General features: G+C 40.5%; 1 protein-coding gene across 1 annotated transcript in view; it reads left to right on the forward strand.

Moving 5' to 3' along the window:
- Positions 1-14,356, forward strand: part of ATP6V1C1 (ATPase H+ transporting V1 subunit C1) — a 39,824-nt gene extending 25,468 nt beyond the window's left edge. Inside the window, exons 8-14 of the mRNA XM_013064762.2 lie at positions 762-830; positions 8,460-8,552; positions 8,642-8,735; positions 10,353-10,450; positions 11,276-11,402; positions 12,937-13,028; positions 13,894-14,356. Coding sequence (XP_012920216.1) covers positions 762-830; positions 8,460-8,552; positions 8,642-8,735; positions 10,353-10,450; positions 11,276-11,402; positions 12,937-13,028; positions 13,894-13,903 — 583 coding nt within the window. The 3' untranslated portion in view covers positions 13,904-14,356. The remainder of the gene's footprint in view (positions 1-761; positions 831-8,459; positions 8,553-8,641; positions 8,736-10,352; positions 10,451-11,275; positions 11,403-12,936; positions 13,029-13,893) is intronic.
- The last annotated feature ends 598 nt before the right edge of the window (positions 14,357-14,954 follow it).

Consider the following 14,954-nt stretch of genomic DNA (forward strand, 5'->3'; position numbering starts at 1 on the left):
CTAGAGCACTGATTATTTATAATAAACTTATGTATATCTGTGTCTTTATACTGTGTAGGAAAATAACGCTTGGGTGAAAGATTTGCTGCAATCTTTATTGAAAGTTTGTGTTTAAGATCAGAAATTTTTAGTTTTCTGTACATTGTAATTGAAACATAGGACCTAGGATACCTTACATGTTGAATTATTCACTCTGTGACCTACAAATACTGAAGTTCATTAAATTGCAAACATAACTGTCTTTTTGCACACACCCAAAACCATTGGTCTCTATGAAGGGTTGTTGCACAATGTTGTGTACAGCATGGTTTGCTGTCACTTAATTTACTCAATTCTTCCTGGTACGCTGTGCTTTTAGTAAATACAGTTTGATGCAGCGAGTGAATAGACATGATAGAGATTTCAATATGGCCTTTAAATTAGTTTATTTTTAATAAGGTAATGCATATTAACTCTGAAGTTTGAAAGTCATTTAAAATCTGTACTTTGCTTACTTCCTTTCCAAACTTAGTTCTAGGATGTGCCTCTTTTGCAATAGTTACTGGATGTAAGAGTGGTGAACTGTAGTTCCTGCTTCACCACTCACTGTGTTTGAAATTCACTCTCAGTATAAAACTCAAAAAAAATTTTTTTTTATTTTTGGTTACATAGATTTGAGGTATACTTAATTGAATTTCCGGTTTGTCCCATATTTTTTTCTCTTTCTGGATGTGGCAGGGATTTTTTCTTCTTTTCCGCTACTTACTGTATCTTTTCTGCAGGTTAAACCACAATGACTGGATTAAGCAGTACGAAACACTAGCTGAAATGGTAGTTCCAAGGTCTAGCAAGTAAGTAGTAGTCTTTGTAAAACCCGTTTCTTTCCTAGAATTCCTTTTTATAATTGGGATGTTGGGTTAGGAAATAGCTTTATCTTTCTTTGTAAATTGTGGTTTCAGGATCATCTTTTTCACCTTATAAAGTTAACTTTAGTTATCACAGTTACAGACCTCTGGAAGGGACCTTGTACAGTCTAATCTGTACTGTCATAAGTTTATAGATGGAGAAGTTTGAGGCCACAGCTGTGAAGGGGTTTGCCCAGAGTCACACATCTCATTAATGGCAGGGCTAGAATTAGAACCCAGGTCACTGTTTCTGCTGTGCCACCTTCTGAAAATTCTTTGTTCAATATTTATTGTATATCTACTCCGTGTCTATAATTCTTCATTTCTCTTGCAAAGGAAGTATATCAAAATGGCTGCTAGAGTATCATGTTGATCTCACTTTCCAGTGAGTGTGGATTCTACCTAATCTTATTTTGCATTAAGAAAAACTTGTACTGGGGCGCCTGGGTGGCTCAGTGGGTTAAGCCGCTGCCTTCGGCTCAGGTCATGATCCCAGGGTCCTGGGATCGAGCCCCGCATCAGGCTCTCTGCTCAGCCGGGAGCCTGCTTCCTTCTCTCTCTCTCTGCCTGCCTCTCTGCCTGCTTGTGATTTCTCTCTGTCAAATAAATAAATAAAATCTTTAAAAAAAAAAAAAAGAAAAAAAAAAAGAAAAACTTGTACTAAGTGTTTAAATTTATGGCTTGATATACATTGTCTAATTTGATATTTACAATTCTGTGAAGAGTTGGGTCAGTTATTCTTGTGGATAAAGGAGTAAAAATACAGAAGAATTCAATAGTTGCCCAAGGTATTTGATTGCATTGGCTGTGCCAATGTCCAATGACAAATTAGGACTAAAAGTCAGGTTTCTTAATGTTGGATCTTATACTGTGAGGTGTTCTTTGAGAAAGTATTAAATACAGTGTATATGCAGCCCCCCAGGGTTCTTCTGTATGGCTGTGCCTCAAGAGGTGGCAACATGTGGGGAGAAAAAGGTATAGCAGATAGTAAAGAGGTGGTATTAGTAAGGTTAGGCCCATGCAATATTTTCTTTTCCAGTTTCATTGTGTCATATGGGAGGTAGCTTAGTATAATGGAAAGAGTGCTGGATCCAGGGATTTGAGTTCTGTTGCTGGTTCTGCTACCAACTTGCTGTGTGACTTGGGGTAAGTCTTTTACCTTCTCTGGGCCTCATTTTTCTTTGTCTGTAAGATGCACATAGCACCTTCCCAGTACACATGATGAGACTGTTTTAAGGCTTGATAAGTTATATAAAATATAAGGTAATATGATTGTGGTAGTTTCACAAATGTTGATTTTTGTTTGAGAACTAAACCACAAACCTCTGCCCATCACAATTTCCACCCCCCCCAGTTTGGGGGATACCTTCAGTTCACACCAGCTGAAGACTAAGGGAAAGCCTTAATCTTCATATTAGTTTCCCACTGAAGCTGTTTATCTTGACAGATGACAACTTCTTATACCTTTGTACTCTGTAGAACATTAAAGCCATAGAGGTCGACTTTATATCTGAGAGGCAGGGAGGGAGGAGACCCAAGGACCCGGTGTTTACAGAAGAATTGTAAACAGAAGGTTGTATATATGCCAGACCCAAAGTCCAGGGGAGTGGTGTGTAGATAAGTTTCAGATTTACTCTGAAAGAAGGGCTTTAAATATATTACTTCAGAGATTTGCATCTCTTGAATATTACTCTAGTAGCTTAAAGGAAAGAAATCCCAACCAGTAAGAGTTCAGTGTAGATAGCACCCATCTTTTAAATGATGGGTAAGTGCTCCCTGACCACTGGTCTCTGAGAACCTCTGTTTTGCTTGCGTCTCCATTCAGAAGACACTTGGAACCACTGACATGGAAGTTCAGCTGTTTAAATTTAGTCCACAAGAACAGCAGCAGCTCCCCTAGCCCTGTGACAGGCTGGGGTGGGTTAATTTGGAATTTTGTCCACTGTTCAGGAAGCATCTCTAAGACTTGATGCTGGATTTTTAGCTTATATAATAACTAACAATTTTGAGTTGCTTCTATATGCTAGTAATTATTTAAAGTGCTTCATTTTTAAGTCACTTGTAAGTAGTAGTACTTTCACTTGTTGCTTTTTGGCACTTGAGTCCTTACTCTTGGGAGCAGTGAAGATGAAAGTGAAATTGCAAGGTAGAAGAATGAATTGAAAAATACGGTCTTCAAATCTGAAGGAGATAATTTCACTTAAAAAATGCTTAGAATCCAGCTATTTGTAAAGTATTCTACTTAAGTCTTAAAATCACTGGACACTTTTGAACTCCCAGCATTGTTGTATGGAGAAGCACTGGGCTGTGTGTCAGTGCTGTGCACAGGTATGGCCAAGAAAGTGGAGGCTGGGCTGCTGTTCTGCTTCTTGTTGGAAAAACTGTTCAGAGACAGATGTTTTTCACTTGTACTCAGGATTGCCACTTTCCTTTTTGTGTTTTTCCTTGTGAAGGTAGTCTGACCAGGTCCAATGACTAGTTAACTTTGGCCTTTTCTGTGTTATTGGATACAGTACCACAGATGCATTGGTGCCCCCCAGAGGTTTCTGGTGAGGGAGCTAGAGGAACCCAGCTACAAAAGCCTACGAAAACCTGTACTTGCCAGTGCAAAGAAAAGTTTTCCCTGTCTTTCAGAGCAGGGATTGCAAAGATAACTTTTTTATTTTTTTAAGATTTTATTTAGTTGACAGAGAGAGATCCCAAGTGGACAGAGAGGCAAGCAGAGAGAGAGGAGGAAGCAGGCTCCCCGCGGAGCAGAGAGCCCGATGTGGGTCTCGATCCCAGGACCCTGAGATCATGACCTGACTGAAGGCAGAGGCTTAACCCACTGAGCCACCCAGGTGCCCCCAAAGATAACTTTTATGAAGAAAGGCAGGAGAGATGCCTTGGCAGTGACATAGATTAATTAAGGCGCAGAGAAGATGGCAGTTCTGAGTTTTAGGACCAAGCTAAGAAGTCCAAAGCAGCGGGTAGAGCGCTGAGCTCCAGAAGCAAGGCTACCCACACGGGTGACTGAAAATGCCGTGAAATGTCTGGAAGACATGGCCATTTCCTTAAGGCCTGGTTACGCCTGCGTGAGGTTGGTGCTCCTACTGTGAAACAGCAGAACTAAAGGAAGCAGTGCGTTTGGGTCATTTATTTGAACCTAGTAAGACTGGTGCAGCCTCGGTTAAGCTAAACTAAGCTCCCTTCCAGGCATAGTCCAAGATGAAAAGATGGCACTCTCTTAACTCTTTCCTCTCCTTCTGGCTTTGATTTTGTTTCTGTGCCTTGATTTCATAATGTCACTTAAGGTCATGCTGGTTTTGGCTTGACTTGAAATGCCTCCAGCTTCTGGCTTCTCGTCTCCCCGATCCCTGCAGCTCACAAATCATCACCTCCCCTTGAGTTTTTTGTTGTCGTCGTTTATTTATTTGTTATTTTTTTAAAAAGATTTGATTTATTTATTTGTCAGAGAGAGCACACAAGCAGGGGAAACAGCAGGCAGAGGGAGAAGCAGGCTTCCCGCTGAGCAGGGAGCCTGATGTGTGGGACTCAGTCCCAGGACCCCGGGATCATGACCTGAGCCCTCTTTCCATCTTTCCTACTGTCCCAGAACCTGCTCTTTGACCTTGTCCACATCTCTAGTCCCTATCCCTTTGCTCTGACATTGTTGATTTCCTCCAGCCATGCTTCCTCTCCCGCTGAGCCTGGACTCTCTAGTGATCACTTTAGCTATTGTTGTCTTGCCTGCACCATCATCTCTGCCCCTGTGACCTCCTGCACATTCCCTCCCTGAATTATTCTGTAATGCAGCCTGCGGGCTTTTACACGTGAATTGCCTGAGTGAGCTCGAGAGAATCTGGTAGCCCTGAGTATTGGCAAGTCTAGACGTGGACTCTTCTGTCTTAGTGGGACAGCCTGTTCTTCTGTCAGCGCCTTTTCAGCCACACCCAGGGCTCTGACCGCTGCCTGCAGCTTTGGGACTGTGAAGTCTCCATTCGTAGCCTGGCTGACCCCATAGTTTCACTCTCACACCTGGGTGCCTCCTGGACACTATACATATCTGCGCCATGAATAGGCGCGTAACTGTGAATAGGACATTATCCCCCCGAATCTCAGCCTCAGTCGCCCCCCTTCTTGTAGTGTGTGGCAGCAGCATGTGCCTAGTTACCAAACCAGACCATGGTAGTCAGTCATTTTGGACTCGTATCTCTCCCTCCCGACCTGCCCTCCCACGACCCAGTCTAACAGCCGTGTTATTTCTACCTCCAGTCGCATTTGGTTGACTCATACAAAATTGCTGTTTTGTAGGTCAAAAATGGTCAGGTACCAACAACTTCTTACGGTTCAACTGACTTTAACTCCCCCCACCCGCCCCCAGCTGCAGCCGCTGCTTCTCCATCTCTGGCCTGGACTGTTGGAATTGCGGTCAGCTCGTCCCCTCTGTCTCCGCTCTTCTCTTCCCTCTCAGCAGCCTCCTGCCTTGGTGCCGTTCTCCCTTTGTGGTGTACCAGTCTATCACTGGCACACAAGCATGCACACACACCCCTCCCTGTACTCTGTTCAGCTGTGGCTGTTTCTGGCAGAGCCCCAAATGCGCCGGGTTCTTCCACACCCGTGTGCCTTTGCGTGGGGGGCTCTCCGGGCATGTTTTCTCCTTTGCCTTTCCCGCTTCCGGTTGGCATCACTGCGTTTGTGAAACTCTTTGATCTCCCCTGAGATGGTATCAGTTACCTTTTTGCCCTAATATGTCACATATATCTTCTGTTGTAACATTTGCAATTCTGTATTGTATTACTTATTTCTGTTTCCTGGATTAGACCCATGCTTTGAGGTCCGTGAACCAATTTGTCTTAGTTTTATTCCCAATACGTAACAAGAGCCGGTCACATTTATAGAGGCTCAGTACATGTTAAATGATTGAAAGTCCGTTATACCAAGGACTCATGGTTTGTTTTTTATAATGTTTGAAGGAATATCTTTTCTGGGGGTAGAAAGAAAAGCAAATGGTTTCATTTATTTTTTATTTTATTTATTTATTTTTATTTTATTTATTTATTTTTAAAAAAGATTTTATTTATTTATTTGACAGGCAGAGATTACAAGTAGGCAGAGAGGCAGGCAGAGAGAGAGAGGAGGAAGCAGGCTCCCCGCTGAGCAGAGAGCCCAATGCGGGGCTTGATCCCAGGACTCTGGGACCATGACCTGAGCCGAAGGCAGAGGCTTTAACCCACTGAGCCACCCAGGCACCCCCATTTATTTTTTCTTAATAAGGTAGCATAGCAGGATTTAGTCCTAAGACTGAATTTTTAATCTTGGCTTCTTCACCATAAGGATTTTGAATAAGCCAAACAGCTTTGCTGTGACCCAGGTCTCTACATGGTAGACTGTGCTGCTCATTGTCACAGAGCTGTGGCAGACATCAGGTGCTTTTCAAATGGTCTTTAAAACGGCAAAGTACGGTGTGAATTTAGAAGATAACTATGGTAGTGGAGGAATATTGTTAGGGGTCTGCACTCACCTGTCAGATTGGATTTGGATTTTTTGGATCACAGTGTGCATTTTACGGAGGTAAGCCTGGGAGACCTGAAGATCATGAAAGATTCGTTACTGAGTTTTGTCCGCTTGGTAGCTGCCTTGCCTTGGATTTGATAGGCACCGGGAGCAAGAACTAAGGGTAACAGTTTTGAGAGAGCACCATTTATTTATTTATTTATTTATTTATTAAATTTAAATTTTTGTTTTTTCTTTAGGATTTTATTTGAGAGTGAGTAAAGGAGAGCACTAGCAGGGGAAGCAGCAGGCAGAGGCAGGGGGAGAAGCAGACTCCCTACTGGGCAGGGAGCCTGACGCCTGACTTAATTCCAGGATCCCAGGGTCATGACGTGAGCTGAAGGCAGATGCTTAACTAACTGAGCCACCCAGGCACCCTAATTCTTACATTTTTAAAATAATTTATTTTTAAATGCTCTCCACACCCAATGTGCGGCTTGAACTCACAAGATCCAGGGTCACACACTCTAGCTTTGCTGGCAGAGCCAGCCAGAGAGGACACCTTTCTTTCTTTTTCTTTCTTTCTTTTTTTTTTTTTAAGAGAGGGAGCGGGGAAGTGGCAGAGGAAGAGAGAGAAGGGACCCAGAGACCCCTAAGCAGGCTCCACTCGCAGCTCAGAGCCCAGTAGGGGGCTTGTTCTTGGCAATCCTGAGATTGTGACCTGAGCCCAAATCAGGAGTTGGACGCTTAACTGACTGAGCCACACAGGAGCCCCAAGAGGGCACCTCTTTGAAAAGGAAGTTTTAATGTCCCAGATCCAGAGTAGCTGAGTTTCTCTCTGTTAGCGATGCCAGTGATCAGTCCTCCCAGAGGCACGTGCCGGTCCTGCTGCTGGAGAGGGAGACCAAGAGCCAGGTTGCCTCCGTTCTTACAGCCGTTCTGCCATTAAGTATTGTCACTGCCTCCTGAATTTACCTGAATTGACTGCTAACCAGGCAGTTCTTAGACTTCTTGGAAAAACTAAACTTGCTTTTTTTTTTCCTTCTCCCTCATATTTAGTAAAGTATCTTTGAATTCCACAAGCACTCAGGTTTGTAAAATACTATTTTTGGGGATTTCAGAAGTTCCACATTGTAAATAAAAACTAAACAAACAAAAAAACCTAATACTTGGAAAGTAGAAGGGAAAAGAGACCCCTCCATATAAAATTAAGTGATACTCCTGCCCCAGCCTCATCACTGTTGAACAATTCAGTGTATGGCTTTGTAGACCCTGCCTGTGGGATTCTCTACATTGGTAGCTGTAGGTAACTTGAAAGCCAAGCGGGAGTCCTGGTATGCACGAACAGTATGGTTTGCCTTTCCAAACGGCTTTTCCCCATAGGAATTTATATGACAGTTAAAATTTCCCTACAGTTATGTCTGGGAAAGTATTTCCAGTGATGTCCGTGAGACCCATGACTGGATAGAAGTTCTCACCTCGCTGGGATTCTTCTAGAGCCTAGGAGAAAGCCCTGAGATGCAGAAAAGTGTTTTGTCAAAGGATATTTAGACCGTTGCCTTTGTCTGTCTTTGAGTTAGGATGTTGGGGGCAGCGGGGAAGGAAGGACCTGAGGTAGGAGGTATTGGCAGTGTAGAGAAGGTGAGCCAGGCCTTCATGGGCTGGGCAGGGCTGGGCTGGGCTGGAGAGAGGTAGAGAGAATTTGGTTTCCAGAAGAGAAGAACGTACTTACTAGCAAGGAAGCAGGGAGCCTCTGGAATAAAGTAGTTACTGATTTTGCCACATCTGGCCTGGCACTGATAGATGGGAAAGCATGGTTTTTAGAGTTTGGACATTGAACTTGATTAAATGTTGGAGTTCATTGGGTTAGGAAGAGGCAGATGGCATAGGGCTGTTAAGGCTTTGTAAAGTTACATATCATAAACATGGAGTGCCCAGAGTGTCTAGGGCAGTACAAGTAGTTAGCCTGGAGGTGGTTTGGGAAGGGCTGCCACACCCTACTGTTCCTCCTCCTCCTGTTTGTGAATTCTGCCCTCAGTGTGAAAGAGAGCAATCAATATAAAGCTTTAAATGGACTTTTTGGGGTTTTTTTCCCCATAGTGTTCTCTCCGAGGACCAAGACAGTTATCTCTGTAATGTCACCTTGTTCAGGAAGGCAGTTGATGACTTCAGACACAAAGCCAGGGAGAACAAGTAAGATTATTATTTTTTGTTTTTTAATTTGTTGGATCTCCTATATACACAGTGTGGACAATTTTGTTTCTCCCCCACTCCAAATTCAGATTCATCGTTCGTGACTTCCAGTATAATGAAGAGGAGATGAAAGCAGATAAAGAAGAAATGAACAGGCTTTCTACCGACAAGAAAAAGCAGTTTGTATGTGTTCTTTTTTTTTTTTTTTAAGAATTTATTTATTTATTTGACAGAGATCACAAGTAGGCAGAGAGGCAGGCAGAGAGAGAGAGGAGGAAAGCAGGCTCCCCGCTGAGCAGAGAGCCCGATGGGGGCTCGACCCCAGGACCCTGGGATCATGACCTGAGCTGAAGGCAGAGGCTTTAACCCACTGAGCCACCCAGGTGCTCCATATGTGTTCTTAATATTTAGTATTATCAGTGTTAAGCAGAAGAAAAGACAGTATTGCTATTTCCTTTTTATTTAAAAGAGAAAACTGATTTTACTTTAAGACATTTGAGTTTAGTTACTTTTTCTCTTAACCAAAATGAATTTTCTCTAAGCAAACTTAGATCTTGAAAATCCATGCCTTAAAGGTAATTACTCCATCCAAATCTGTATCAGGAATTAATTTTAAATGCAATGTAGTGAGGTATTATTTTAACTAAGTAGTAGTTCTTTCAGGAAGAATTTTCATTTCCTTGTGGCAAATTTTTTTTAATGCTGCAATATGATACTGAAGCAATTTCTTTTTAAACCACTGGAGAGTTTCTATGTTTGAGGCAGAATTGGGAAGGGAGGTGGAGAAATGACAAGGGAAGGTGGTGTCAACTCTCTTGTCATCTTTGAGTGCTGGATTACTGTGAAGACTAGAAGCTTGCATGAAAGGGGTGATAAGTGAAAATTTCTTTCTCTTGTAAGGCAAGAGAAAATAAAAACAAATCCCATTTAAAATTATTCCTAAGTACTTATAAACCATAGCATCTCCATTGGAGAAAACTAACCCTAACCAAGTAATGCCCAGTAGAACCAACTTATTAAGAAGGTCCGGAGCCTTTTTAAAGAACAGATACTTGAACCAAAGATTTTCACATTGTCTTGTCCTTTTTGCTTAAATTAATTGGTTGGTACGTCAAATGAAACTAACGATGTTCACTAAATAATTCAGCCAAACTGATCATATATGTCTTTTATGTACTGAAAGGCAGTATTAAGTTATTTTAAAATCTGTTTAAAGGAGTGTTTTTATTTAGCACTGGAAACTATACCAAATATTTTAAGTTCAAAGAGAAGTTATCCTACATAATAGAATCATTAAAAATTCAGAATGTGAAGAGGTTTAAGGGATCTAGATCAACAGGCCTGATACTGTATGAAAAAATTAAGACCTAGAGATATGTATTAAATAACTTAATACGTCACTATTTATCCTGTCCCTGAGGAGTTGTTTATAAGTTGAATCCTATTTTAAATGTCTGGCATGTATTGCACTAAGTTTTTTATATTTTGGTTTTCAAGTCTAGGACATACCTATATTGTATATCAGTTTAAACTGCTTTCATTAAAATTTATGCCTTTTTCTGTGTAGTGAAATAGATTCCATGAATTTTGGTGTCTGCTAAGGTTATAGTGTAGTGGCTAACCTTTTAATCTTATTTAAGGTGAAGTGTTTGAAACATTTTTAAAGTGAATTATTATGTGATTTAATTCTCCTCTAAATTCTTACTGGATAGTCACTCCTTTAAAAATACTTGATTTATTTATTTCTAATTGCCATTTTCAAGACCAAATTTGTGGTGATTTTCTTTTTCCTTTTTATAGGGACCACTTGTACGGTGGCTGAAAGTAAATTTCAGTGAGGCGTTTATTGCGTGGATTCATGTGAAAGCATTGAGGGTTTTTGTTGAGTCTGTTTTAAGGTAAAGAAAGTTGATCAAGAAACTTGGAAATGAAGGGTTTATGGATCCCTTTACATTAGACCTCTTTGTTACAACAGTCGTAATAGGAAATTGATGGAGAGAAACCAAAAGGACAACCATGAGAGAGAGATTGTCAGTATCCTACCTTCATATTAGTCTTGTCCTTGATGCCAGGTTTGGAAAAAGGGATCCATACTACTATACTCCCTGGTTCGTTGCTGGTGTAAAGTTAAAAGTAGATTATAAAGTATTTAGCTAATATTTGTTTAAAAGATCTTTCACATACTTTACATGTAGTTTGGTACTTGGTATACTAATGGTTTATTTGAAATCACTGTTTCATATTAACCTAGAGTCATTTATCATTTTGAGATACTTAAAAATGTCAATCATCTTATGATCCTCTATATATTTTGCTCATATTAAAAGTAGTTCAAAATAGTTAATCTGTAGCTGTATTTGCCATTTGTAAATTTCATTGACTTTTCAAGATGTAATTGTATTATTTCCTTATCATGAAGGTGTCTCCTAAGCGTACATATTATTGCCGAGGGTATTCATAGATTAAAAATCGAAGAGTAATTAAAAGTAAATTCTAATAGGCAGTGGGCTCTCATTTTAAGGTAAGATTTCTAGTGGACAGTGAGGACCAGAGAAGATTGAGTTTCTCTGTATATTAGTTGAGCTTGTCCTTAAAATGAGGTACCTTCTCTCTATTAACTGATTAAAGAAGACTACGAGAATATACGAGAATATTTGCTTTGAAAAGAAAATCTCTTTATATGTTTACTTGTGTTACGTACTGAACATTTGCTTCCTGAAAAGGTATGGCTTGCCAGTGAACTTCCAAGCAATGCTCCTTCAGCCCAATAAGAAAACAGTGAAGAAACTAAGAGAAGTATTACACGAACTGTACAAACATCTAGACAGCAGCGCGGCGGCCATTATTGATGTAAGCACTTATTTAGGTGCCTTGGAGGAGCAACTGGAATGAATTTCAGAAAAAAATTATTGGAAGGAGATAAATGGAAAAGGGATAGTAAATATTGTTTATTAAATCTTTTTTTTTTTTATTACTTTGAGGTCCTCAGTTAATTTGTTAGATAAACACAGCAGGTAATTGACATTGTTTACTGTGTTTTACACTAGTTAGAGCAGTGCTTTTGCTTCTACGCCAGTCATTGTCTTGCTATAGATCAGATGTTTATAGCTGCAGAAGTAAAGAAGCAAGCAGCAATACTATCCTACTTGTTTACCAAAGTTAATAAATTTCAGAGAAGAAGATAATAAGTAGGTAATTCAGTTTTATTTGGGACAAGTAGCAAAGTCAGTATAGGAGTATTTTAAAGGGAGCTACCATTTTTCTAAACCGGTATGTTTCTATCTTACTTCAGACGGTGGGTGTAAGCAAAGTGTGTTTTCAGACAGTATAAGCAAACTCTTGCTGATGTTTAAAACTGTAGTGGGTTTTTATTTCAAATAATCTTGAATTTTTTCCTTTTTAGGATGGTAGTACCTTACATTTACATTAATTAGAACCCATGACACACCAGTTTTTCTTGATAGAAGTAAATGCAGGAAATTACTTTCTACATTTTCATGTAATTGTCAAGAAAATACATGAGGTTCAACTACTGATACCTAATTTCCTACCAGTATATATATATATATTTTTTTTAATCCAGGTCAGTTTATTTATTTATTTATTTATTTATGTCAGAGAGAGCGAGCACAGGCAGACAGAGTGGCAGGCAGAGGCAGAGGGAGAAGCAGGCTTCCTGCTGAGCAAGGAGCCCGATGTGGGACTCGATCCCAGGATGCTGGGATCATGACCCAAGCCAAAGGCAGCCACTTAAGCAACTGAGCCACCCAGGCATTCCCTTACCAAGTATAAGATTTTATTTATTTGAGAGAGGGCGAGAGAGCATGAGTGGAGGGGAGAAGCAGAGGAAAGGGAGAAGCAGACTTCCCACTGATCATGGAACCAACTTGGGGCTCGATCCCAGGACCCTGAGATCACAACCCAAGCCAAAGGCAGACACCCAAGTCTACCAAGTCACCCAGGCACCCCTCCCACCAATATATTCTTAAAACATTCATAGTTAGTAAGTGATATCATTAAAATCGTACTTGGTTTTCTTCTATTCAACATTTTAAGAAGCCACATGCCCCGTAAACTGAAGACCCCAAGCCTGAGATTTAAAAAGTAATTTTATACATTATGCATAAAAAAGGATCATAGGGTCATGGTTAAACACATACAGGGTTTGGAGTCTGTGAGGGCTTAAATCTGGCTTTACTACCCACTGTGTTTCCTCATTGGCAAAATAGGAGTAATAATGCCCAAGTCGGATTAAATTAGCATAAACATCTACACCTAGTGCCAGCGTAGGTGTTCAGTCAGAAGGTAAATGGTAATACTTAATTTTTTCTTCCCTTTGATTTCTGTCAGTACTCATTTGGATAACTTTCCTGTTTTTCTGTAGGCTCCTATGGATATTCCAGGCTTAAACCTGAGTCAACAGGAATACTACCCCTATGTGTACTACAAGATTGATTGCAACTTGCTGGAATTCAAGTAAAAACAAGCTCCTTCCCAGACAATCCTGTCCTTGTGTTGGTGTAATCTAACAGAACTAGGCTGCAGTATGACAGTACTTTTAACTCCCTATTGTCCTTTGCTTGCTTCTGACCACTTTTCCTAGTGAGTTCTTCATAGTGGTCCATCTCTCAATATTTTCTTCTTAAATGTCTTATTTCTTTTTATTGATCAGGTCTGTAAATGTGTACTAAAAAAAAAATCAGAGTTTATTTATAAACAGAATAGTTTATTTAAAGAGAAGGTCTTTCTTCATTGATATTGTGGTATGCATTAATTCCATTTGTTACTGTTGTGCACAAAAGCCTTGTTTACAAGGGAATGGTAAACGTTTGTACCATTTTGTTCACTGTATTTAGTAGACATAACTGTTCAGTAGTTACTGAATCATGATGTAACAAAATGTGATGATATTCAGGTATGTGCTTTCTGAATGTTTCAAATTCCAATCTGTGAGCACTGTTGACACCCACAGGAGAGAATAAAATTACCTGTGCAAAGGTGTATTGTGGTGTGTGTAACTTCGCAAGATAACGGTCCGGATTGAGAGGTTATAAAAGAGAGCAGAGCGCACTTACTGGGCCACTTCCAAACTTCTTCTCTGTACCGGGGGCCGACTGTTTGTGTCTGCCTTGCGTAGGATGTCAGTGTGCCAGTTCGGGGTCACAGCACAAATGTAAAGATTATTTTTCAATACATGATGGATATTTATGTCTGGACACTAGATTTTGAGTTCCCTTGAATAATTAGGAAGTAGGGCCAACTTCGAATAAAGTGTAGTGAAACCTTGCGGCTTCAGTCATTTGTTTTGTGTAAGTCCTGATTTTACATGTTTCCTTCCTAGGATTTTTTAACCAGACAAGCCTTCGTTTGGACCTGTATATCATTTATGACATCGTCTGAAAGGAGGCATTGTTTGCTGTAAAGATCTCTGAACTGGACGACTGAAGGAGCTTTTCCAGGAGGTTCTGTGACCATGCTCCCTTTCTGTGCACTCCCAGGCCTGCGGATGGGAGAAGGGAGTTAGTGTTTTAAGGGCATTTCTGAACTATTCTATTCCTTCTAGAAATTAGTCTCCCAAATCCTTTTTACTTCCAAATTTATGTTGTTATTTCAAAAGAAATTAACTTCAAACATACTCAGACTTCTAGAAGGTAAAAACTGAGAGATGATTCTGCCTGCCTGCACTCCCCCCCCCCCGATTTCTTCTCAAGGGAGTTGATGTATTCTTCCAGGCCTTTTTCTATGTATATATCACACACGTGCAAACCTAGTTTATTTTTAAATAAATGTAGGATCAGACTGCATATATTCTGTCACTTGCTGTTTTGCTTGCTAGTATGTCCAGAATCGCTAGATGGCAGTCTATCTAGAGCTTCCTCTTCCCCCGCCACTGGCTGCATGGTTTTCCATCGTGTATTTCCGCTATAAGATAGCTGACTGGCTGGATATTCGCGTTATTTTTTGGTTTTGCTCTTGACAAACACTGCTGCAGTAGATCTCCTTCTTCAGGTATCTTTAGTATGGAAATGTGTTAGTATTTCTGTAAGAGGGACCCTGGAAGCAGGCTTCATAGGCCGTAGGGTATGCATATTTAAAGTTTTGACACATACTGCCAAGTTCCCTATCAGAATTCTAAATTTAAGACATTTTGAGGATGCAGATTTTATTTTCAGTTTTCCTTTAGATAAGAGGTAGCTGAAAATTTTTGGTTTTGGTGTCAGAAAATTGTAGTTTTCTGTCTTTTTTTTGCAAGTATATTTTGTGTCTTCGTCTCTGGATAGTGGGCATAATCTGGGCTGGAGGCTATGTTTTTGGCATTGAAGAGCAAGCTGGTGGGCTGCGTGGTGACTTCTGGGTTTCACCTGGATGGTAACATTGTTCCAGTGCGGGTAGGTAAGGTCA

The sequence above is a fragment of the Mustela putorius genome, unplaced genomic scaffold (genome assembly GCF_011764305.1).
Source record: "Mustela putorius furo isolate JIRA1106 unplaced genomic scaffold, ASM1176430v1.1 tig00000228_pilon_pilon_pilon, whole genome shotgun sequence".
Taxonomy (NCBI): Eukaryota; Metazoa; Chordata; class Mammalia; order Carnivora; family Mustelidae; genus Mustela; species Mustela putorius.